Source organism: Nomascus leucogenys, chromosome 14 (assembly GCF_006542625.1).
Source record: "Nomascus leucogenys isolate Asia chromosome 14, Asia_NLE_v1, whole genome shotgun sequence".
In the NCBI taxonomy this organism is placed as follows: Eukaryota; Metazoa; Chordata; class Mammalia; order Primates; family Hylobatidae; genus Nomascus; species Nomascus leucogenys.
The window spans coordinates 40,454,011-40,477,697 of record NC_044394.1 but is presented as its reverse complement, the minus strand read 5'-3'; the positions used below and the strand labels follow the sequence as shown (position 1 = coordinate 40,477,697).

Here is a 23,687-nt window from a genome sequence, read left to right as displayed (position 1 = left end):
CAGGCAGCCCCAGCGTTGGTTCTGAAGCCCAGCCTTGATGTGAGTGGGTGCTCCTTGTTTTACAGTTGGGTAAACTGAATCACCCCCATCACAAAGTGGAGTTTGAAGGGCCACATCCTGGCTGCTTCAGGGCAGCGGGGCTGAGGTTGGGCCTCTTGTGGTGGGAAGCACAGGCCTGGGTTTAACAGTAGTCCCTGCCTGACTCGCTGTGACCTGGACCTCAGTGTGTCATCTGTAAACTTGGAGAGCTGGACAAGATTGTTTCTAAGGTCCTCCCGCTTCACTGAGCTCTTCCCTCTGCCTTTTTTTGTTTGTTTGTTTGAGACGGAGTCTTGCTCTGTCGCCCAGGCTGGAGTGCAGTGGCGCAATCTCGGCTCACTGCAAGCTCCGCCTCCCGGGTTCACGCCATTCTCCTGCCTCAGCCTCCCGAGTAGCTGGGACTACAGGCGCCCGCCAACACGCCCGGCTAATTTTTTTGTCTTTTTAGTAGAGACAGGGTTTCACCGTGTTAGCCAGGATGGTCTCGATCTGCTGACCTCGTGATCCGCCCGCCTCGGCCTCCCAAAGTGCTGGGATTACAGGCTTGAGCCACCGTGCCCGGCCATTTTTTTTTTTTTTTTTTTGTTCTGGAGAGTCAGCTCACTGTAACCTCCACCTCCCCAGTTCAAGTAATTCTCCTGCCTCAGCCTCCTGAGTAGCTGGGACTACAGGTGCATGCCACCACATTTGGCTATTTTTTTTGTATTTTAGTAGAGATGGAGTTTCACCGTGTTGCCCAGGCTGGTTTTGAACTCCTGAGCTCAGGCAATCCGCCCGCCTCAGCCTCCCAAAGTGCTAGGATTATAGGCATGAGCCACCACGCCGGCCCCCTCTGCCTTTCTAGAAGTTCCGCCCAAGCCATCCACTTTCAGGACTCTCCCAGTGTGAGGTATAAGCTCTACGGCAGAGAAGCCAGCAGGGTGAAACAGGGGGTGGAGAACCCTGTGCCCATGGCTCAGTCTCCCTCCCTCACCAGACCTACCTGGGGCCTCCTCACAAGCCTGGCCTCCTCTTGTCTCTCTCCCCTCCAGTCCACCCTCTGGAAGATTCCAGAGAGTACAAAGTACAAACAAGACCATGTCACTCTCCCACTTGAACACCAGCCCTGCTCCTAAACACCACCCCCGCTCCACCTGGGCACCTTGGGCACTTCAACCTCTTACAATCAGACCTCCCTCGCCTCATCTCTCACTGAAGGCCAGACTCTGAAAACTGGCAGCTGAGAGGCAAATGTGGCACACGGGCCTGCTGTGTGTCAATCCTGGGGCGGGTTCTCTAGTTTGCCTTTGTCCCCCCCACTGCCTATTACTCACTCCCAGCTTCTCTCCACGCTGTTCTTTATCTGGCCCCAGAAGTGTCTGACTTAGTGACCCCTAGAGTCTAAGCCTCCAGATCCGACCACCCCCAGACACATCCTGCCTCTTCCCACCTCTCTGTCATTTGCTCCCTTCCCCCATCAGCATCCCTGTCTCCATCAGAGCCCAACTCAAATGCCACCCCCAGCAAGCCCCGCTGTGTCCTCTTCTGGGCTTCATGCCTGTCCCATGCATCCATCTAATTCTCACCACAGTTCGAGCCCCTGGCAGACCGGGGCCAGGTCTTGTTTATTTCTGTATCCCTGGTTTCCAGGGAGGTGGCTGGCATGGGGGTGGGGCGGAGATCAAGAAATGTGGGAGAGGAAGGAAGAGTATGAGTGGAAAACTCTAAACTCAGCCTTAAGGGCAGGCCAAGGCCAAGTCCCTCCAGACTCTAAGGGCTCCCAGAGAAAGCAAACCTCCTACAGTACGCCAAGGGCATCTGGCGAAGACTGCGGTACAGGGTTTGCTGCTGGCCACTCCTGAGACCTGCCCACACAAAGGATGAGCCACTCTGGGAACCCCCCAGAGTCACCTAGCAACGCCAGTGCAGATGGAGGCCAGGCTGAGGCTGCCGAGGGGATGCCCCAGGAGAGGAGAGGGCAGGTCAGATGCGGCATGAGACCCCACTGGGGCCCAGCGGGGGCTCTGGATGGACCCTTTAGGGCCCTCTTCCCAGGTAGCCCTGCCCACAGCTCCTGGCTGACCAGCGAGGCCTCTACCTCTCCGACCTCCGCACCTCCATTCCCTCCACTCAATCGACACCTCTTCTGGGCTTTCCTAGTCCCAGGGCTGAAAGAAGGGGGCCCAGGAGGCCATTTGCCTCTGAGAGGAAGCTGGACCTCACAGGGCACTTCCCGCAGGCACAGCAGCCCTCACACGGTGGTCCCGCCCATGACTACCACCAACTCACGGGAGCCCTAGGAGACAGGGTCTGCTGCCCGTCCGTACAAGGGAGGAGCCCCAGGCACAGGGAGGCTCGGAGGTCTCAGGGGCTAGTGTCAGCTCCCTCAGCCAGAATCAGGCAGCCCCAGGACTCAAGCCCCTTCAGAAGTCTGGGGCTGGATGAAGCTAGCTGCCCCCAGGGACTTGGAGTGAGAGCAGAAGGCCTAGTGCTGCCATGAGGTCACTGGGAGGGTTGGGACAAGCTCCTAACCTTCCCTGGGCCTTAAGTTTCCCTCTCTGTAAAGTCAGGGGCTTGGACAAGATGAGCTCTGTGCTTCCCTGACCCTGACATTCGAGGTGTGCTCCTGCCCTTAGTGGGGCAGGGCCAGGCCCCCAAGGACAGGTGTCAGTGATGGAGCCCACCAGCCTTGGGGTGAGAGGCAGGTCAGCTCAGTGCAGACCAGATGTGGCTAAGACCACTTGGGCTTTTGGCGCCCTCTAGTGGGAGATCCTGGCTCACCCCAGTACCGGCCCCAGTACTGACCTCAGACCGAGAACCATCCTAACACCCTGCGTCTAGAATCTGAGGCAAAGCAGAGGTCACCAGGTTGTGTTCTGTCCCTGACTAGGGCTGGCTGCTGAGCCTACACCCCAGGGGCCCTGGACCACCTGTCCAGACTCACTGCGTGACCCTGGGCAAGTCATTGCCCCTCTCTGGGCCTCAGTTTGCCCAGCTGTTAAACAAGGCAGAGATGGATGAGAAGATGTCAGGTCCACTTGAGGGGCCCACAGATTGGGGATGTTTCCAGGCTATGCCAGCAGGGAGTGGGGGGCAGCTCACCGATATCTTGGTGAAGACAGACAGTAGCAGGGACAGGACAGACAGGTACATGCGGATCCGCTGGCCTCCGTAGCGCTTCTGAATGTACTCAGGTAAGGTGACGATCTGGGAAGGCACATGGGTAGGAGCTAAGCATACTCCAGATGATGCCCAGGGCCCCAGGCGGCGCCTGTCTCAATCACTCTGCCTCTCCCCACGCCGCAAAGCAGCTGTGAGCCTCTGAAGGGCAAGGCCCAGGCACTGACCCCTTACAGCCCCAGCACCCGGCCTTGAATCCCAGGCTGCTCCAGCTGCGCCCCGAGGGTGTCAGGCAGGGGAGTGGCAGGCTGAGATCCCTAGACTGGCTCTTTAGGGCTGAGACGAGGAATGGATTGGAGGGGCCATGGCTGGGACAGAGGGACAAGTTTAGAGGCTGTTATGACAAATCCAGGTGCGCTATGATGAGGCTGGATGAGGGAGGTGGCTGTGAGGGGCAGAGCTGGGGACAGGCTGAGAGATATCCAGGAAGTGGAGTTGACTGGACTTACTGGCTGCATGGCCGGGGCTGAAGGAGTGGGCAGAGTCGAGGATGGTGCAGCCAGGTGTGCGGCCCAGGTGTGCCATTCAGGTATGCAGCCCAGGTGTACAGCCCAGGTATGCTACCCAGGTGTGTGGGCCAGGTGTGCAAACAAGGTGCATGGCCCAGTCGTGCAGCCTATGTGTCCAGCTGGATGGGACATTATTCCTGAGATGCAGCACTCAGGGCAGTGGAAACCAGCCAACATGGCACCCAGGCTGAGGTCCGAGGGGACCCACCTTAGCGGGTTGATAGAAATATTAGTTGGGCTAATAACAAACCCAGCCCTAAGAGTTCACCAACTCCTGATGTGAGGCCACAGTGGTCCTGCCCATTACTACCACCAACTTGGACCAAGGCCCAGCCCCCCGGCTGGAGGCCCCATGAGTAGACTCACCTCTGAGGAGATGTAGATGGGCACGAATACCCACGCCAGTGCCAGCAGCACGTACGTGGCCTGTGGGGAGAGAGACAGGTGAGGACTGCAGGTGCAGCTCCCACAGCTCTGCTCCAGAGACAAAGCAGACATGACTGGGATGAGCCATCTGGAGGCCTGGCTTCCACCAGCCCCTCCTGACTTGCCATGAGATCCTAGGTGGCTCCTTCCCCTCTCTGGGTCTGGGGCAAGGCCCACAGCTCCCTGCCAGTCATGCCATCCAGCACCTTTGTATACTGAAGACACGATCTGGCCCAGGAACAGCACTGCACAGAGCCCACCTGGACATCGGCTGACACCAGCCATTGGGAGCTGTGCCCCTCCAGTGCTGTGACCGCACTCTGTGCCCTGGCCCTCCCACATGCTGCCAGTCCTCCAGGACTCACATTCCACTCGAAGCCTGCCACGGCCAGACCTCCTGCCGCGCCTGAGCCCGCCAGTCCAATGAAGAGGCCAGAGCCCTCGCTGCTGGCGAAGAGGGAGGCTCCAATCTGGAGGAGAGAAAGGGAAATGCATCAGCGGCAGGCTCCCTGTGCCGGCCCCATCCTGGGCCTAATAGCTTCTCCTTCATCCTCACAAACCTAAGCGGGGTCCCAGCCCCACCTCACGGATGAGGAGCCCAGGGTGTATGTTCTACCCATGACTAGCTACACAGCTAAGGAGCGGATGTAAGTTTCAGACTCCAAAGCCCCTGCCCCTTACACAATTTCTAGCAGCTCAGCCCTATGCCCCTCACTTGGGGACCTCCTGCCAGCCTCTGACCTGCTCCACTGAATTGGACTGGCTCAAAGATACAGGTGCCAGGTGACCTAGAGATCAGACACAGCTCCACGGACAAAGTGGGGGTGTGTGAGAAGTCAGGGGGCACTCACCGGCCACCACGTCATGTCCCGGCCTGCAAGGAAGTAGCCATTCACCGTGTTCCTGCTGGCCCGACAAGAGGACTGCAAGAAGAGAAAGAAGAGACAGGAGTTGGAAGCCCGCGCACTACTGGTGGGAAGTAGAATCGGGCTGCTGCTGCGGAAACGGCGTGGCAGCTCCTCAAAAGCTTGCGCATAGAATCACCATATGACCCAGAACTTCCACTCCTAGGTATATGTCCAAAAGAATTGAAAACACACATCCAGGCCGGGCACGGTGGCTCACGCTTGTAATCCCAGCACTTTGGAAGGCCGAGGCGGGCGAATCACGAGGTCAGGAGATCGAGACCACGGTGAAACCCCGCCTCTACTAAAAATACAAAAAAAAAAATTAGCCGGGCGTGGTGGTGGGCGCCTGTAGTCCCAGCTACTCGGAGAGGCTGAGGCAGGAGAATGGCGTGAACCCGGGAGGCGGAGCTTGCAGTGAGCCGAGATTGCGCCACTGCACTCCAGCCTGGGTGACAGAGAGAGACTCCGTCTCAAAAAAAAAAAAGAAAACACACATCCACTCAGAAACTTGTACACGAATGTTCATAGCAGCATTATTCATAATAGCCAAAAGTGAAAACGACCCATATTTCTGTTGACTGATGAGTAAATAAACAAAATGTGGTATATCCTATATAAAGGAATATTATTCAGTTTTCAAAAGGAATGAAGTTCTACTGGGTGCAGTAGCTCATGCCTGTAATCCCAGCACTTTGGGAGACGGAGACAAGCAGATCACTTGAGCCTAGCAGTTTGAGACCAGACTGGGCAACATAGTGAGACCCCAGGTCTACAAAAAATGCAGGGTTTGGTGGCACACGCCTGTGGCCCCTGCTACTTAGGAGGCTGAGGTGGGAGAATCTCTTGAGCCCAGGAGGTGGATGCTACAGTGAGTGGTGATTGTGCCACTGCACTCCAGCCTGGGCAACAGAGTGAAATCCTGTCTCAAAAAAAACAACAAATATCTTGGGAATGAAGCTCTGACGCATGCCCAACTTGGATGGACCTTGACAACATGATGCTTCGTGAACAGAAACAGACACAAAAGGCCATGAATTGTATGATTCCATTTATATGAAATGTCCAGAACAGGCAAATTTATAGAGATAGAAAGCAGATGAGTGTTTGCCAGGGGCTGGGTGGCAGGAAGAACGGTGCTTGACTGCTGATGGGGACAGGGTATCCATTTGGAGTGATCAAAGTGTTTTGGAGCTAGCTACAGGTAATGGTTGCACAACATTGCAAATGTACTAAACGCCATGAATTGAACACTTTAAAATGGTTAAGATGGGCTGGCGAGGTGGCTCATGCCTGTAATCCCAGCACTTTGGGAGTCCGAGACTAGTGGATCACGAGGTCAAGAGATCGAGACCATCCTGGCCGACATGGTGAAACCCTGTCTCTACTAAAAATACAAAAATGTGCTGGGCCAGGTGACAGGCGCCTGTAGTCCCAGCTACTTGGGAGGCTGAGGCAGGAGAATTGCTTGAACCTGGGAGGCGGAGGTTGCAGTGAGCTGAGATCGTGCCACTACACTCCAGCCTGGCGACAGAGCAAGACTCCATCTCAAAATAAATAAATAAATAAATAAATAAATAAATAAATAAAATAAAATGGTTAAAATGATGAATTGTATATTATGTAGATTTTATCTCAACTTTTATAAAAAGAACAGAAGAAGTCAGTTCCTTACCCACGTATTCCCACATGCCTTTGGTTTAGGGGGAGTATAGAATTTTGTCCTCCATGTAGATGGAATAAAAATTCTGCAATCAGAATGTCTGAGAGTAAAATCCTGTCTTCTCTGCTTCCTGGCGGTGTTACCTGGGGCAAGTTACTGAACGCATGTGCCTTGGTTTCTTCCTCTGTAACGTGCTCCTAAGACGTTCTTCCTTCATGAATTTTGTTTTGTTTTGTTTTTTGAGACAGAATCTCACTCTGTCACCCAGGCTGGAATGCAGTGACAGATCTCGGCTCACTGCAACCTTCACCTCCCGGGTTCGAGTGATTCTCCTGCCTCAGGCCCCCGAGTAGCTGGGATTACAGGCGCGCACCACCACACCTGGCTAATTTTTTGTGTTTTTAGTAGAGAGGGGGTTTCGCTATGTTGGCCAGGCTGGTCTCAAATTCCTGACCTCATGTGATCTGCCTGCCGTGGCTTCCTAACCCTCACAGGGTTTTTATGAGCTTTAGTGGGTTAATACACGTAGCATGCTGAGAATGGTGCCTGGCATCTGGTAAGTGTTCGATAAGGGTCAGTGAGTACATGGATTTTTCAAGCCTCTCTTTAGTGCTATTTGGATGGGAGAAATTTGTTAAATTGTCCAGGCGTGGTGGCTCATGCCTGTAATCCCAACACTTTCGGAGGCCAAGGAAGGAGGGTTACTCAAGCCAGGGATTCAAGACCAGCCTGGGCAACATAATGGAACTCTGTCTCTATAAAAATTTTAAAATTAGCTGGGCGTGGTGGTGCATGCTTGTAATCCCAGCTACTCAAGAGGCTGAGGTGGGAGGATCAATTGAGCCCAGGAAGTCAAGGCTGCAGTGAGCCAAGATGGCGCCACTGCCCTCCAGCCTGGGCTGCAGAGCAAGACTGTCTCAAAAAAGAAAAAAGAAAGAAAAAAGAAAAAACAGAAGAATTTGCAAAGAGGGACACAGGACAGGTATTTAGATATAGATTTTGTTTTCTTTTCAGAACATACATAAGGCTGGATCACAAAATATATCCATCAATATGCAGGTCTCTTTCTTCCCGACTTTAATTGCCCTGCCAAGATGATTAGACTTCATTGTATGTACTCACCATTCAAAGCTTTATTTATCTATTTGTTATTTATTTATTTATTTTTGAGACAGAGTTTCGCTCTCGTTGCCCAGGATGGAGTGCAATGGCGCGATCTCAGCTCACCGCAACCTCCGCCTCCCGGGTTCAAGCAATTCTCCTGCCTCGGCCTCCCTAGTAGCTGGGATTATAGGCATGTGCCACCACGCCTGGCTAATTTTGTATTTTTAGTAGATACGGGGTTTCTCCATGTTGGTCGGGCTGGTCTCGGACTCCCCACCTCAGGTGATCCACCCGCCTCGGCCTCCCAAAGTGCTGGGATTACAGGCATGAGCCACCGCGCCCAGCCTATTTATTTTTATTTTTAAGACAGGGTCTCATTATGTTGCCCAGGCTGGTCTTGAACTCCTGGGCTCACGTGATCTCCGTCTCAGCTTCCGGAGTAGCAGGAACCACGTGGACACCACCACACCCAGTTCAGAAATTTTGATGTGGCTCCTGCCTGTTTCTCTCCAGCTCCAACTCTTACCACTTTCTGTTTGTGTGCTGTGATCTTGCCGTACTAAATGCAGCATAGTCTGAAGGCTCACAGTCTTGGCCAGGATGGCCATATCCAGATGTGTACACTGTGCACTGCACAACTCCAGAGCATCTATGATAACAGCCCATGCTTTTTCCTAACCCTTCTCATCTTTCAAGCCTATAATGGGCATTGCCAGTTGCCTTCTTATATCTGGGGCTCTAGGGGCTGCTGGCAGTTGCTGGGGGCCCCATGTACCCATTTAAGTTTCCCCGAGGGCCCCCATGCCAGAGTTGGCTTCAACTGCTTGATCTGTGTGGAGTTCTTAGTCCTCGTAACAGCTTTATTAAGTAGGTGCCATGTTACCAATGAGGAAACTGATGGTCTCAGAGATGAAAACACACCCATCTAGCAAGTGGTGCAGCCTGGATTTTAACTCAGGCTCAATCACTGGGCTGGTCATTTCACATCAGGACATGAGGGGAGCTGGGTTTAGGACAGAGCTACACATGGATGGAGGCTGAGAGAACCACAGTGAGGTGTAGCTTTATTCAATAATGCTGTGAATCCCTGGATCACACTGCACCTGAAGCCCTTTCTATTGCTGGACACAATTACATTTCCTGAATTCTTTTTTTATTTAAAGGTACTCAAATGTCAACTTTATTATTTCTATATAAACACCTTTTTGTACCGAAAACTAAAAATAAGAAAGTTTGCTGTAATTGCAATCCAAATTTTTGAAAGCCAGAAAATCTAATTATGCTATAGCCAAACTACCTAATGCTTTCTTTATCCACAAGTAACTTTGCTTCAATTTCTTGATGTTGGGTTTCATCTCACTGACTTTGGGCTTCTAAGGCACATGGGAATACTTACATCGTCTTGGCTTCTTTGGGTCAAATCAAACAGTAGAGGTAAAGTTATTCAAACACATTGAGATTACACAGATCCCTTATGAATTACTAGTATCATAGTAGGAAGAAAAAGATACAAGAAGAAAAATACATCCTATAACTCATTATCAAAATTATTGGTGTATAGTCTATACTAGCATAGAGTAGCTTTCTCAACCTGCTATATAAAATTACCAGCAAGAAAAAAAGGTGCAAGAATAAGATTTATGGCTGAAGTGGCTTGGTGTCGTAATTCCCTACTCTAGCATTCTCAGAAGGATCCCATTCGTTAGACACGCAGAAACTGCAGGGACATTTGAATGGTCTTGATTCCTTCTTAACTCCCTTAAGCCCATTGTTTGTTGGTATTCTTTCATGCGTACGAACTCTGCCGAGTAACATGTATCTCGGCCGGGCGCGGTGGCTCACGCTTGTAATCCCAGCACTTTGGGAGGCCGAGGCGGGCGGATCACGAGGTCAGGAGATCGAGACCACGGTGAAACCCCGTCTCTACTAAAAATACAAAAAAATTAGCCGGGCGTGGTGGCGGGCGCCTGTAGTCCCAGCTACTCGGAGAGGCTGAGGCAGGAGAATGGCGTGAACCCCAGAGGCGGAGCTTGCAGTGAGCCGAGACTGCGGCACTGCACTCCAGCCTGGGCGACAGAGAGAGACTCCGTCTCAAAAAAAACAAACAAAACAAAACAAAAAAAACATGTATCTCAATCTTGCCATCTTTTTTTTTTTTTTTTGAGAAGGAGTCTCGCTCTGTCGCCCAGGCTGGAGTGCAGTGGCGCAATCTCGGCTCACTGCAAGCTCCGCCTCCCGGGTTCACGCCATTCTCCTGCCTCAGCCTCTCCGCCACCACGCCCGGCTAATTTTTTTGTATTTTTAGTAGAGACGGGGTTTCACCGTGGTCTCGATTTCCTGACCTCGTGATCCACCCGCCTCGGCCTCCCAAAGTGCTGGGATTACAAGCGTGAGCCACCGCGCCCGGCCGCCATCTTTTCTCTCTGCACAGACAGCAATGTTCTTACCCCTCTCCCCCTGTAAAGCAACTCATCTGTGATTTCCCTGAGGACTGTTGCTTTTGCAGACTGTCGAGGGAGTGAAGTTTCCGGTAGAGGGGAAGCAGATTCGCTACAAGCGTTGATAGTCAAGTTACTAAGGTTCTTTATCAACGTCTTGGAGCAGATTTGAGAGGCCCTTGAATCGTCCCGGAAATTTTCTTCGATGAGCATTTGTGGAGACTCTGGGATGGAGGTTGGATTCAACTTCCGTGATGGGTTCATCGGCGTCTTGACACAACACTAAGCTTCTCCTGGATCTTTGAAACCTAGCAGAAACTGATGACGGAGCCCAAATTGCTACAAGGTAGCCCGGAAAGAGGCTGAAAACCGGAGCTCCAACCATTTTTTTTTTTTTTTTTTTTTTGATACAGTGTTTCACTCTTTTGCCCATGGTGGAGTGCAGTGGCGTGATCTCAGCTCATTGCGAGCTCCACCTTCCGTTTCAAGCAATTCTCCTGCCTCAGCCTCCCGAGTAGCTGGGATTACAGGTGCCTGGCACCCGGCCTGGCTAATTTTTGTATTATTAGTAGAGACGGGGTTTCATCAGGCTGGCCAGGCTGGTCTCAAACTCCTGACCTCGTGATCCACCCGCCTCACCCTCCCAAAGTGCTGGGATTACAGGCATGAGCCACCACGCCCGGCCTACATTTCCTATATTCTTAGGGCTCATTTGAAAGTAGTTTCTGTCACTTGTTAACAGATACTTTAATGAATGCAAAGGCTCAGCTCAAAGTCCCCTCCTCCAGGAACATCTCTTCCTTAAAGGCCCCCCCCGCCCCCGGCCCCGCCAGACTCTCCCAGGCCCACCATCTAAACATCTTTGCAGGGCTGCCCCTGCCTGGCTTGCTCTGTCTGCTTCTCCCTGTGGGATGCAGCTCCAGCATCCTCCCTGTCTGGTTCTGATCTTTTCTGGATGTGCTCACTGCCCTCTGGCCAGCCACTCCCAGCTGGGCCAGCTTAGCCTGCTTGGAGGGACAGGGCAGAACTCCTACGGCCCTACTGCCAGGGGCACGAGCCTGCAAACAGCGAGGCTGAGCTAGGAGAGGTGGGTCATGGGCAACAAGGGCTGGTGGCCCTAGTCACTGGGCTCCAAAGGGCCTGGCCTCAGGTGCCCAGAACATCTTTCTTAGACGTGCACTTCTGACTAAATACCCCACCTGTGCTAGCCAGGACAGCCTTGTCTCCCCTCCTCTTTCCCTCTTCAGATCTTGCCTAGCTCTTAACCTCCCCTCATCCAGAAACCCTCCACTGCCTGTTCTGCCCCACGTGGGGACCTCCGCCTCTGAATTCTAGCCACCAACTCTCACAGGAATATAGCAAATATAGCACGTTACAGTTTGCAACAGATTTTCACTTCCATTGGCCCCTTGCTCCTTGGAACAGCCCTGAGATGTGGGCTGCACAGAAACCCACATTGCGTGTTTGAGGAAACTGAAGCCCACAGTGATTAAGTGACTTAAGTACACAGAGCAGAGCCGAGACTTGAACTCAGCTTTGCGGATGGCCAGCCCTGGGGTACTTGTGAGTTAATATTTAATCACATACAGGTCGAGGAGCCGTTATCCAAAATACTTGGAACCAGAAGAGTTTTGGATTTCGCACTCTTTCAGACTTGGAGATATTTACAGAATACCTGCCAGTTGAACATCCCCAACCCAAAAATCTCAAATCTGAGATGCTCCAATGAGCATTTGCTTTGAGCATCATGTTGGTGTTCAAAATGTTTCAGATTTTGGGTTTCAGATTTTTGAAATCCAACCTGTAATAATTAATTTTAATGACTGCGGCTGCTACCCTTATAATCACCACTGCTACAACCACCACCACCACAACCACCACCACCACCACCACCACCACCACCACCACCACCACCACCACCACTGCTACCACTGTAGAACCAATGGCAGCAGCAAGGTCTGGTCCTGTGTGGGCCTCTTGATAGCAGACCTCACCCCAGGTAGGTGATGTCTCCATGTAACAGATCAGAACACTGAGGCCCAGAAAGCTGAGGGGATGTGACCAGTCTCCTGTTTGCCAGGTCTTCGTGCTTAGGCCAGGGGTTATGGAAGATAGAAAGGGGTACTTGGCCAGGTGCGGTGGCTCACGCCTGTAATTCCAGCACTTTGGGAGGCCGAGGCAGGCGAATCATGAGGTCAGGAGTTCAAGACTAGCCTGGCCAACATGGTAAAACTCTGTCTCTACTAAAAATACAAAAAATTACCTGGGTGTGGTAGTGGACACCTGTAATTCCAGCTGCTCGGGAGGCTGAGGCAGGAGAATTGTTTGAACCCAGGAGGTGGAGGTTGCAGTGAGCCAAGATAATGCCACTGCGCTCCAGCCCAGGCGACAGTGCTAGACTCCGTCTCAGTTAAAAAAAAAAAAAAAGAAGGGGTACTCATTCTCCCCGGGAGACTCTCAGGGCTCAGGGATGCCAGGCTGGGGACCTCTGGGGCTAAGGAAGTGGAGCCCAATCTCCTCAGGCACTAAGCGTGGAGCAGGTGACCTGGACCAGGCTGTGTCCACCTTCCCTCAGGAAGGCCTCCATGATAGACCAAAGAGGAGCCCTTCCCTCGCTGCAGGGCCAGAGCCTCGGCTTCTCCATCTGCACATGAGACAGCCTGTCCCCAGGGGCCCCGCTGCCCCTGGAGTCTGTGTGTGGGGTCAGATCACTGCTCACTTCTCACTCTTATGAAGGGAGAAAGAACCGGCTTATGATCTAGGGCTAGGCCACAGGACATGAATCCCCAGGGAGCTTGTTAAAAATAAAGACCCCCAGCTCCCAGGGCCCCTCCCTGCCTCCGGATTCTGATCAAGCAGCTCTGGGGTGCAACCAGGGAATCCCTGGGAGCCTGTTGTTCAAGCAGACGTGAGTCACTGACACCACGGAGACTGGGACCAGGAGGCTGATGGGCCATACCCAAGGACTCCAGCTGGGCAGCAGCACAAAAGCCCAGTTACCTGTTAGAGAGAATTTCCTCCTTCTCACTTTGCAGATGAAGACGCCATTACCCAAAGAGAGAAAGGGGCTTGGTCAAGGTCTCCAAGCAAATCTACCCCAGGCTGGGAGGAGGACCACAAGGATCACCAGGCCACCAGGTGGGACCAATGCTGACACCACAGGGACATGCTGGACCCCAGTTCCCACCCCAAGCACCAACCCTGAGAACCCAGTTGGCCGCCACCACCACAGGTCCCCTTACCCATATGCCCACGGCCACATTCAGAGCAAAATACACGGTGATGACGATGATGTCAGCCATGCTGAGCTGCGTCCCAGGAGTGTGGAGGTCACTGGTGGAGTTGGTGGCCATGGCTGTCCTGCTGCAGGCACTAGGTATGAGCCCGAGGGACTGAGGGGCAAACCAGGTCAGAAAGGATTTCCTGGCAGGGAGCTAATTGATCATTAAACCGAGCCGACAGTGGCATCTCCAGCCCATGATGAGGCTGCATGCAGGGCAGCTGCGTCACCATGCAGTTCGGCTTCCTCACCCCATGGAGGGGAGCAGATCCCAGAGCGTAGGAGTCAGGGAGCCTGAGAGAAGCAAGTGGGAGGAGGAGGGGAAGGAGCCTCCTTGAACTTGGAGGGGGCTTGGGGAAAATTAACTGCATTTAGTGGACCCGGAGGCAACCCGAATAGTCCTAGAAAGGCTGGGTTGCTTAATGGGTGGCTTCACCTATATCTAATTTGTATAAGAAGCATAGAGCATCGGGACGAACGCCTCGCCTCTGAAGACACTGCCGTGGCGGGCAGCCATGTCCTCCCTTAGCCATCGGGCTGTGAGTGGACTGAGCAGGGCTTGGGAGGGTGACACCTGCATTATGGCTAACTTCCAGCCAACATAGCCCAGGTCCAGAGACAGCCCCATGTCGGACAATAAAGTCCTGCTGCCAACGTTTCTGCTTTCTTTTTCTAGACCCGTGAAACAGTCCCAAGCCCCTCAACTTGACCATCCATTCAGCCCCTGCCCTGGGCAATGTCTGCCTGGGACCACAGAGGGACCCAATATCTGTCATACACCAAGGACTATGCATGGCTGTTCCACACATGATCCCATTTCACGGACCATGCGTGGCTGTTCCACACATGATCCCATTTCACGGACCATGCGTGGCTGTTCTGCACATGATCCCATTTCACGCTCACAGCAGCCACGCTGAGTAGGCAATGTCTCATCCTAGTCAAGGAAATGGCCATCCGCCATTACACAGCCATTGAAGGCGCAGAGTAGGATTCAGTGCAGATGTGGCCCCACTGTCTCCACCGCAGTGACAGTGACAGTTCCATCTGGATTCCATCAGAGTGGGACGCTCGCTCACTAATTCTATCAGTGTACACAGCAGGGCTGGCCAGCAGTCTCACGCCTCTGCTCAGTGACATGACTCGTGACTTTGCAAAGCATTTGCAGTTTAACCAGACACGCAGCACTTCCAGAAGTGTTAATGAGTGAGCAGCTGCCACCAGGAACACACTGGCCTGCAAACCCAGCCAGCCTGTTACTCGATAACCCTGAGGTGTGGGTAAAAATTAATCCCCTCAGCCAGGAGCAGTGGCTCATGCCTTCGGGAGGCTCACGCCTCTGGGAGGCCAAGGCGGGTGGATCACCTGAGGTCAGAAGCTTGAGAAGAGCCTGGCCAACATGGCAAAACCCTGTCTCTACTAAAAATACAAAAATTAGCCAGACATGGTGGTACGCGCCTGTAATCTCAGCTACTTGGGAGGCTGAGGCAGGAGAATTGGTTGAACTCAGGAGGTAGAGGTTGCAGCGAGCCAAGATTGCGCCATTGCACTCCAGCCTGGGCGACAGAGGGAGACTCCATCTCACAAAACAAACAACAACAACAACAACAAAAATTAATAGCCCTCACATACAGGACTAGGCAGAAGAAGGAAGGGAAAAAGGAAGCCACTGCTGAGAGAACCCTCAGGCAGGTTCAACTGCCTGCCATCTCCCTTTGCCTCCGGCCAGCCAGCCTCAGATGGTGTTTACTTCCCAAGCCATTGCTTGCAATGTGTTATAAAACAAAAGGCTGCTTTGCACTGATCAGAAGGACCCAGCTGGGAGGATCCAGACTTATCCAACCTATCTCATTAAGATAGAGTAGTTGCACAAGCAGCATTGGCTCTGAGACCCTTGGCTAGGTCTTAGAAGGAAATAAACCACTTAGTGATAACTGCTGCCTTTGGATCAAAAGTCCTTGGGATTTTTGCCACTGAGTTTAAACGGAAAAAAAATGAAAAAAGAGAAAAAAAAATCCTAAGGAAAGAAAGCACCAGTAAAGGTGCTCTTAAGGGGCTGAGACTGATTTGCTAGTTCTGCCCTGAAGGACGGGGACAGGAGGAGGGTGGCAGTGGAGGACATGGAGGCAGAAGTACCAAACAAGCCCAGCCATGTCTGCGGGAGACGAAACACCATCCGGAGCCCAGTCACCCCCACCTGACCCAATGGGATCACTTGTTCACTCACCCCAAGAAAGATGCAGACCATCCTAGCTGAGAAGTCATCCATACCACACCCCTTGAAGCCTCTTCCAACCCCAGAAGAAGTCCCCCAGACTCAAGAGAACCAGGAACAGGACGTGGAGGGGTCAGCAGAGCCTAAGCGGGATGACTGGAGCCATTTGTATCTTGTGTGTGGGGCATCTATGAGTTTATGAGTTTCTTTCTTAAGTGCTTCAGAATTGTGACCAAGACATGACCAACCATGTGATGAGCTGGGCAGCACTGGAACGGACCGCACATGAGTGGAGGGAGCCCACGGTCATCTGCGGCAGCTTGCAGCAAACCCCTCCAGGGCCTCTCTCTGCCTGCCTGCCAGGTCTAGTTCCAGCTTATCTGTTGCTCCTGCTTTTGCAATAAGCACAAGACTGATCATTTATTCCTGTTAAGTATTGTCTGCTTGTCTGTCCTGATGGAGAAACTCCCCAAGAGTCCTAAGCTGCAAGAGCAAGGGTGCTCAGGGCAGCCAAAAAGTTTGGAAATTTCCTACATAACCACCCAGAGAAGGTGGTGAGTGAATTATTAGACCTCCAAACCGTGGAACATCATGACCATTAAAAAGATGAGGTGGCTTTATATAATGGCATGGAAGGATGATACACTTGTAAGTGAAAAAAGCAAGCTACAGAATATAGATCTATATCCATGTTTATCTTCTCATTATGTATAATGTAAGGGACTGAACGGCCACAGTGTTTTGAAGGACACACACCAAACTGCTAAAGAGGAGCAAGGAGAATTATCACTTTATTTTATTTTATTTTTTTGAGACAAGGTCTGGCTTTATTGCCCAGGCTGGAGTGCAGTGGTATAATCGCAGCTCACTGCAGTCTCAGCCTCCTGGGCTCAAGCGATCCTCCTACCTCAGCCTCCCGAGTAGCTGGGACTACAAGCATGCGCCACCATAGCCAGCAAAGTTTAGTGTTTTTTTGTTTTTTTTTTTTTTTTTTATACAGACAGGGTCTCACCATGTTGCCCAGGCTGTTGTCAAAATCCTGGGCTCAAGCAGCCTTCCAAAGTGTTGGGATTACAGGCGTGAGCCACTGTGTCCAGCCCAAGTTATCACTTTTTACTCTTTGGTGTGGGCTGGGCTTTTTTGTAAGACATTTGGCCTTGGTTTAGACCAGCAAGCTGGCCCCCAGGGGTGCCCCCGACCCTTCCTGGGCTCCCCTCACCAGCCAGGTCAGGCAGTTTCCTTACACTGATACAGAGGCTCAAGGAGAGTCTTGCCAGGTGCTTTGTGAAGGGTGGTGGGTCCTGGACAACCATTTCCTGAATGCTCACCTGCCCACTTGTGCTGGGTACCTGCATCTGCATTGGTTGGTCACCTCCCAGCAGCCCCTCCAGGCGGCCTTCACTTCCCTCCACTCTGCTGCTCTGCTGGCCGAGCGCTGCGTTCTCTCATCCAGGTACCCTCTTGACCACTCCCCTTGAGGGCTTCAGGTTTGAGAGTCCACCCTCCATCACTCCCCACCCAAACCCACCCTCTCCCAAAGCTCAGTGGGCTCAGCTGGGACCCCAGGGGCCAGCCCACAGCTTCATCTTTACCATGGTTATAGACGCCTACTGAGCGCTCACCATGTGCCCACGCATCGTCCACCCTCAACTCTCCCAACTCCTTGACGGATGGAAAATCCTAGGCACAGAGAAACACAGGAACTTGCTCAAAGTCACACAGCAACTAAGAGACAGAGGAGGACTTTGAACCCAAATTGTCCAGCTCTCGAATCTGCCCTTTTAATATTAAACTCCACCACCCAGCATGGCTCATGACAGGTATTCAGTGGGAATGAATGACCCCCCCTCCGCCGCTGGGGTCCCAGCAAAGCCCACTGAGCTTTGGGAGAGGGTGGGTTTGGGCAGGGAGTGATGGAGGTTGGACTGTCAAGCCTCAGGCCCTCGAGGGGAGTGGTTGAGTGGGCACCTGGATGGGAGGACCCCGAGCTCAGCTGGCAGAGCAGCAGAGTGGAAGGGAAGTGAAGGCAGCCGGAAAGGGCTGCTGGGAGGTAACAGAACCGATGCAGACCAGGCATCCGGCACAGGTGGGGAGGGACTGATCCCTGGCCTCCAGTCTTACCCTTTGGAATCTACCCACCACGCACAGGATGTCAAAACACCCTAAAAGCCTAACCCTGGACATGACACGCCTGTTTCAAACTTACCTTCAATGGCCTTTACTGCTCCAGAGATCAAATGCAAGGCCACCAAGCACCAGAGGCCCTGGAACCTGGCCCTCCCCCTACCCAGCTCCAGCTTCTGCTGCCCTCAGTTCCTCCCTGGGTGTTCTCAAGTCCCCCTACCTCTCAGTCTGCTTGGTGAACTGCTACTCATCCTTCAAGGCGGTACTGAGACATCACTGCCTCTGTGAAGGCTTCCTTGGCTCCTCCCTCTTCTGTGCATCCCTGGCCCTGCTGGGCCCGTGGCTGTGCTGCCACATGACACAGTAGTATCTGCCTCCACCCACCCGTCACCCCGCTCTTCCGGTGACTGGCACAGGGTCTACCGTTGCCACATCACTGAGGAGGTCCAAGGAGCCCAGGCAACTAAGGAATCTTTAGATGCTGAGGCCCCTGAGGCCCTTCAATCCCAGAAACCTATTCTTTTTTATCATTATTGAGGGAGAATGCATTTAACATAAAATCCATCATTTTAACCCCTAAAAGTATACAAGTCTGTGGCTTCCAGCACCTTCACAACGCTGTGCACCCATCGCCGTTACCTATTCCAACATTTTTCTTTTCTTTTTTTTTTTCCTGAGACAGAGTTTTGCTCTGTCACCCAGGCTGGAGTGCAGTGGCACAATCTCGACTCACGGCAACATTTGCCTCCTGGGTTCAAGCAATTCTCCTGCCTCAGCTTCCTGAGTAGCTGGACTAACAGGTGTGCACCACCACGCCTGGCTAATTTTTGTATTTTTAGTAGAGACAAGGTTTCACCGTGTTGGCCAGGCTGGCCTTGAACTCCTGACCTCAGGTGATCCACCAACCTCAGCCTCCCAAAGTGCTGGGATTACAGGCATGAGACACCACGCCCAGCCTATTCCAACATTTTTCATCCCCTCCAATGAAACCTTGTACCAATTAAGCATCACTCTTCATTCCCCCTCCCCAAGCCTCTGGCAGCCACCAATCTACTTTCCCTCTTTGTGGATTTGCCTTCTCTGGTGTTGTGGTATCATAGGTATGTAGGAGTTGCCTTCTCTGGTGTCGTGGTGTTATGTATACACACAGGTTTCCACCCTGGGTTCCTGACTCAACTCCACAGCCCTTGCTGCATTCTGTTGTTATCACATCTGGCATGTCAGGCCTCAGGAAACAGAATCTCTCTGACCTCCGGCCTCCTCTCACCTGCCCCAAGGCGGCCTCTAATCTTCCCCTGCCTTTCTAATTGTGGGTCATATCATCCTCATTCCAGAGAGGGTCCTGCCCCACACCCTGGGGGAAGGAATGCTGATCTCATGAAGCTTTCATAAAAACCCAAGAGGACTAGGTCCAGAGAGCTGCCAGATGGCTGAACACGTGGAGGCAGGCAGGAAGGTGAAAAAGAACTCATCCCTGTGCTGGGAGGGTGGCACTCCCCAACTACAGGAACAGAAGCTCCTGTGCTCAGGACCTTTCCAGACGTCACCCTGTGTCTCTCTTCATCTGGCTGTTTCTTTGTATCCTTTAAAATGCCCTTCACAATAAACCAGTAAGCCTCCTAAGTAAGTGTTTCCCTGAGTTCTGTGAGCCGCTCTAGCAAATTAATTGAATCCAAAGAGGGGGTCGGTCATGGGAACCCAACTTGAAGCTTATGGGTGAGAAGTTCCAGAGGCCTGGACTGGTGGGAAGGAGGAGTCAGCCTTGGGAACTGAGCCCTCACCCTGGGTAGATTGTGTTGGACTTGAATTGGAGGGCACCTTGCTGGTGTCTGCTGCAGAATTGATTGCTTGTTTATTGGTGGGCAGATGTCCCCACATTTGGTCACAGAAGTCTTCTGCGTTTGTTGCAGTGTGAGAGCAAAGGTAAAACCCGGTTTGGAAGTTTTTCCCAAACAGGTATATTACATAAGTGGAATCACATGATACGTGGTCTTTTGTGTCTGGGTGCTTTCACTGAGGATGTTTTCACGGTTCATCCATGTTGTAGCGCGTGTCGGCGCTTCGCTCTGTCTTCTCACTGAATAATTGTCAACTGTATGTGTATGCCATAGTTTGTTTATCCCTTCATCGGTTGGATGGACATTGGAGTTTTTTCTACCTTTTGTCTATTGTGAATAAAGTTGCTATGAACATTGAGGTGAAAGTATCTCTTTGAGATCCTGCTTCCTTTAAAAATTTTTTTTTAAATTAAAAGCATTTGTTTTTGTTTTTGTTTTGTGTTGTTTTTGAGACAGAATCTCACTCTGTCACCTAGGCTGGAGTGCAGGAGCGCAGTCTAGGCTTACAGCAACCAAGCTCCACCTCCCCCGGCTCAGGTGATTCTCATGCCTTAGACTCCCAAGCGGCTGGGATTACAGGCTAAATTCTGTATTTTGAGTAGAGACAGGGTTTTGCCAGGTTGGCCAGGCTGGTCTCAAACTCCTAGCCCCAAGTGCTCCGCCACCTCAGCCTCCCACAGTGCTGGAATTATGGATTTGAGCCACCTCACCCAGCCAATTTTTTTTTTTTTTTTTTTTTTTACTTCTAATAGTACTTTGGAAGAAGCCCTACTTTCAATTCCTTTGGGCATATACTTACGAACAGAATTGCTGGGTTGTATTCTATGTTAAACTTTGAGGATTGGCCAAACTGTCTTCCAGAAGAGCTGCACCATTTTACATTCCCACCAGCAAGGCACTAGACCCCCAGTTTCTCCACATTCTCATGAACACTTGTTATTGTCCATTTTTACATTTTTTTTTTTTTCAGGCAGAGTGTTACTTTGCAGCCCAGGCTGGAGTGCAGTGGCACGATCTGGACTCACCGCAACTTCTGCCTCCTGGGCTCAAGAGATCCTCTTGCCTCAGCCCACCAAGTAGCTGGGACCACAGGTGCATGCCACACACACAGCTAATTTTTGTGTTTTTGGTAGAGATGGGGTTTCACTGTGTTGCCCAGGCTGCATTTTGACATTATTATGGGCCGGGCGCGGTGGCTCACGCCTGTAATCCTAGCACTTTGGGATGCCGAGGTGGGTGGATCACGAGGTCAGGAGATCGAGACCATCCTGGCTAACACAGTGAAACCCCATCTCTACTAAAAATACAAAAAATTAGCCAGACGTGGTGGCAGGCACCTGTAGTCCCAGCTACTCACGAGGCTGAGACAGGAGAATGGCATGAACCCGCGAGGCGGAGCTTGCAGTGAGCCGAGATTGCGCCACTGCACTCCAGCCTGGGCGACAGAGTGAGACTCCATCTCAAAAAAAAAAAAAAAAAAAAGACATTATTATGATAGCCATCCTAGTAGGTGTGAAGTAGCATTTCATTGTGGTTTTGATTTGCATTTCCCTAAGGACTAGTAATGTTGAACATATCCTGTCAGTTCCTCCATAAATGTTTTAGTTTCTGTCTATAAAAGATAAGGACCTTTAAAAAAGTTCTAAATATAATACCGTTATCACATGCCCTGGAAAATTAGCGATATTTCTTTAATACCATCAAATATTCAGGCAGTGTTCAATTTCCAGTTGTCTTATAAGTGCTATAGTTTTTTTTTTTTTGAAGTTTGTTTAAATCAGAATTCAAATAAGGACCACACATTGTGTTGGTTAATATTTTAAAAGTCTCACTTTTTTCCATTTGTTATTTAGTTATTGAAGAGACCAGATTGTTTGTCCTATAGTTTCCCTCCAGCCTGGATTTTGTTGATTGCATCCCTGCAGAGAGTTTAAAATATTACTCTGTTCTTTGTGTTTCCTGGAAATTTCTAGTTGAATCTAGAGGCTGAATAAAAATCAAGTTCCTTTTTTCTTTTTTTTTTGTGGGAGAGGTTTGTGCTAAATTTTGGAAAGTTAATTCTTCAGGGTAGTTCTCTTTTAGGGAAATAATATACATTATTTAGAATAAAAAATGTGCTTAGAACTAAGGTTCTTGATTTCTTTGTTGTAAAATGTAGGTGTACCTGTAAAATCTTGTTATATGAAACATTCTGCAGTACTCTTTATCTAGTCTTGGTATATTTGTAATCATGAAGAGGGGATATGGGAAGGTTCTAATTTATTAGTGAAGTTTTAATTTTTTTCAGCTATATATAGGGAATGTAATGAAATAATTTATTGGTGTAATGGAGATTTTCGGCTTGGTTCCCCATGCTGACATTGACATTATCAACTACTGTGAAGTGACTGTGAATTTCAAAGGTGTTTTGAGTGCTTAGCATATCCACAGTCCATGCTTGCGTCCTTCCCTCCATATGTAATAAGCCAGAACTCTGGAAGGACTTGCCTACTTTCAGCCTCTGTGAGTCTGCATTAATGTAAGGCTAATGTTATTTTGAATAGAAGTATGCAGGCTCTAATGGTTTTGGATTGAAGCATTTACTGTAACCTCTGTGGAGTGGCTGGTTTTTTACCCATGTATCTAGGACAGAAAAATTCAATTCATTAAGCATATGGCATGAATAGCATGATGTTTGAGCCCTGTGGTAGGAAGGTATATTATTTGCCTGGGGATTTGTGGTATGCTTTGTTGGCTCCACCTCATTTATTACCTGTGCCCACTTGACATGCCCATCTTGTACAGAGGAAGAACTGGGACTGAACATCAGCAGATTTAAGTTCTAAACCTGGTTCTGCTGTAAAGTTGGCAGATCTAGCAAATAAAAATACAGGATGCAGCCACGCATGGTGGCTCATGCCTATAATCCCAGCTCTTTGGCAGGCTGAAATGGGAGGATTGCCTGAGGCCAAGAGTTCAAGGCTAGCCTGGGCAACATAGCAAGATCCTATCTCAAATAAATTACAAAATTATTTGAGTGTGGTGGTCCATGCCTGCAGTGCTAGCTATTTAGGAGGCTGAGGTGAGGGGATTGCTTGAGCACAAGAGTTACAGTGAACTATGATCATACTGCTACTGCACTCCAGCCTGGCCAACAGAATGAGACCCTGTCTCTAAAAAAACAAACAAACTATATCTATATATACACACACACGTATATGTATATATGTATATATATGACACATATATGTATATATACACACGTATATGAGACACTCAGTAAATTAGAATTTCAGAAAAACGAGGGATACTTTTTTAGTATAAGTATGTCTCAAATGTTACCTGTGACATACTTATATTAAAAATTATTTGTTGTTTATATGAAATTCTAATGTTGTTGGGTGTTCTGTATTTTATCTGGCAACCCTACTCTTCTGGGAGCTATTGTTTGACTTTGGCAAGTTACTTTACCCCTTTGGGTCTTAAACCTCGTTTGTAAAATTAAAGAATTGGAATAGAATTTCTAAAGCTGCTTATATTCCTGTTGTAGAAAGTTGTCCAAAAATACTCTCACATAAGTGTACAAAAGCAAATATGTAGGAATGTTCTTTGTTGCTTTGATTAAATTTCACAACATTGGAAGTAACTTATGAGAGACTGTATTATTTCCAATTCTATTTTCCCCTACATACTCTAGCAACATATATAAACTCAATTTATGGTGGGCACATAGCTTCCTGGAGTAAAGATGACATTTCCTAGCCTTCTTTGTGACAAAGTATGCCCACATAATTCATATAGGGCCAATGGGATGTAAGTATGTGTAGTACATAACTTCTGGGAATTACACTTAAAGGGAAAGGCATGTCTTCTCTTTTGTCCCCCCTTCTTCTGCTTCCTGGAATGTGGACACTGGGAGGGAGCTGGAGCAGCTGTCTGGAACCATGGGTGAACTTGGGAATGAGACCATGCATGGCGGAGTAACAAGACATGGGCATTTGATACTGT

General features: G+C 50.4%; 2 protein-coding genes across 5 annotated transcripts in view; both read right to left on the bottom strand.

Moving 5' to 3' along the window:
* The window catches only part of SLC5A10 (solute carrier family 5 member 10), a 75,583-nt gene extending 61,952 nt beyond the window's left edge, over window positions 1–13,631 (bottom strand). For all 4 annotated transcript variants that reach the window (XM_003279845.3, XM_003279844.3, XM_004090374.3 and 1 more), the window contains exons 1-5: window positions 13,486–13,631; window positions 4,985–5,056; window positions 4,499–4,603; window positions 4,074–4,133; window positions 3,121–3,225 (exon numbers count right to left, since the gene is read on the bottom strand). In XM_003279845.3, coding sequence (XP_003279893.1) covers window positions 3,121–3,225; window positions 4,074–4,133; window positions 4,499–4,603; window positions 4,985–5,056; window positions 13,486–13,596 — 453 coding nt within the window. In that variant the 5' untranslated portion in view covers window positions 13,597–13,631. The remainder of the gene's footprint in view (window positions 1–3,120; window positions 3,226–4,073; window positions 4,134–4,498; window positions 4,604–4,984; window positions 5,057–13,485) is intronic.
* On the bottom strand, window positions 9,230–10,507 carry LOC100586907 (developmental pluripotency-associated protein 3-like). The gene is made up of 2 exons (XM_003279848.4): window positions 10,220–10,507; window positions 9,230–9,638 (listed from the first exon to the last, which is right to left on the bottom strand). Exons 1-2 carry the CDS (start codon window positions 10,505–10,507, stop codon window positions 9,444–9,446), a joined length of 483 nt encoding a protein of 160 aa, XP_003279896.1. The 3' UTR covers window positions 9,230–9,443.
* Window positions 13,632–23,687: the final 10,056 nt, after the last annotated feature.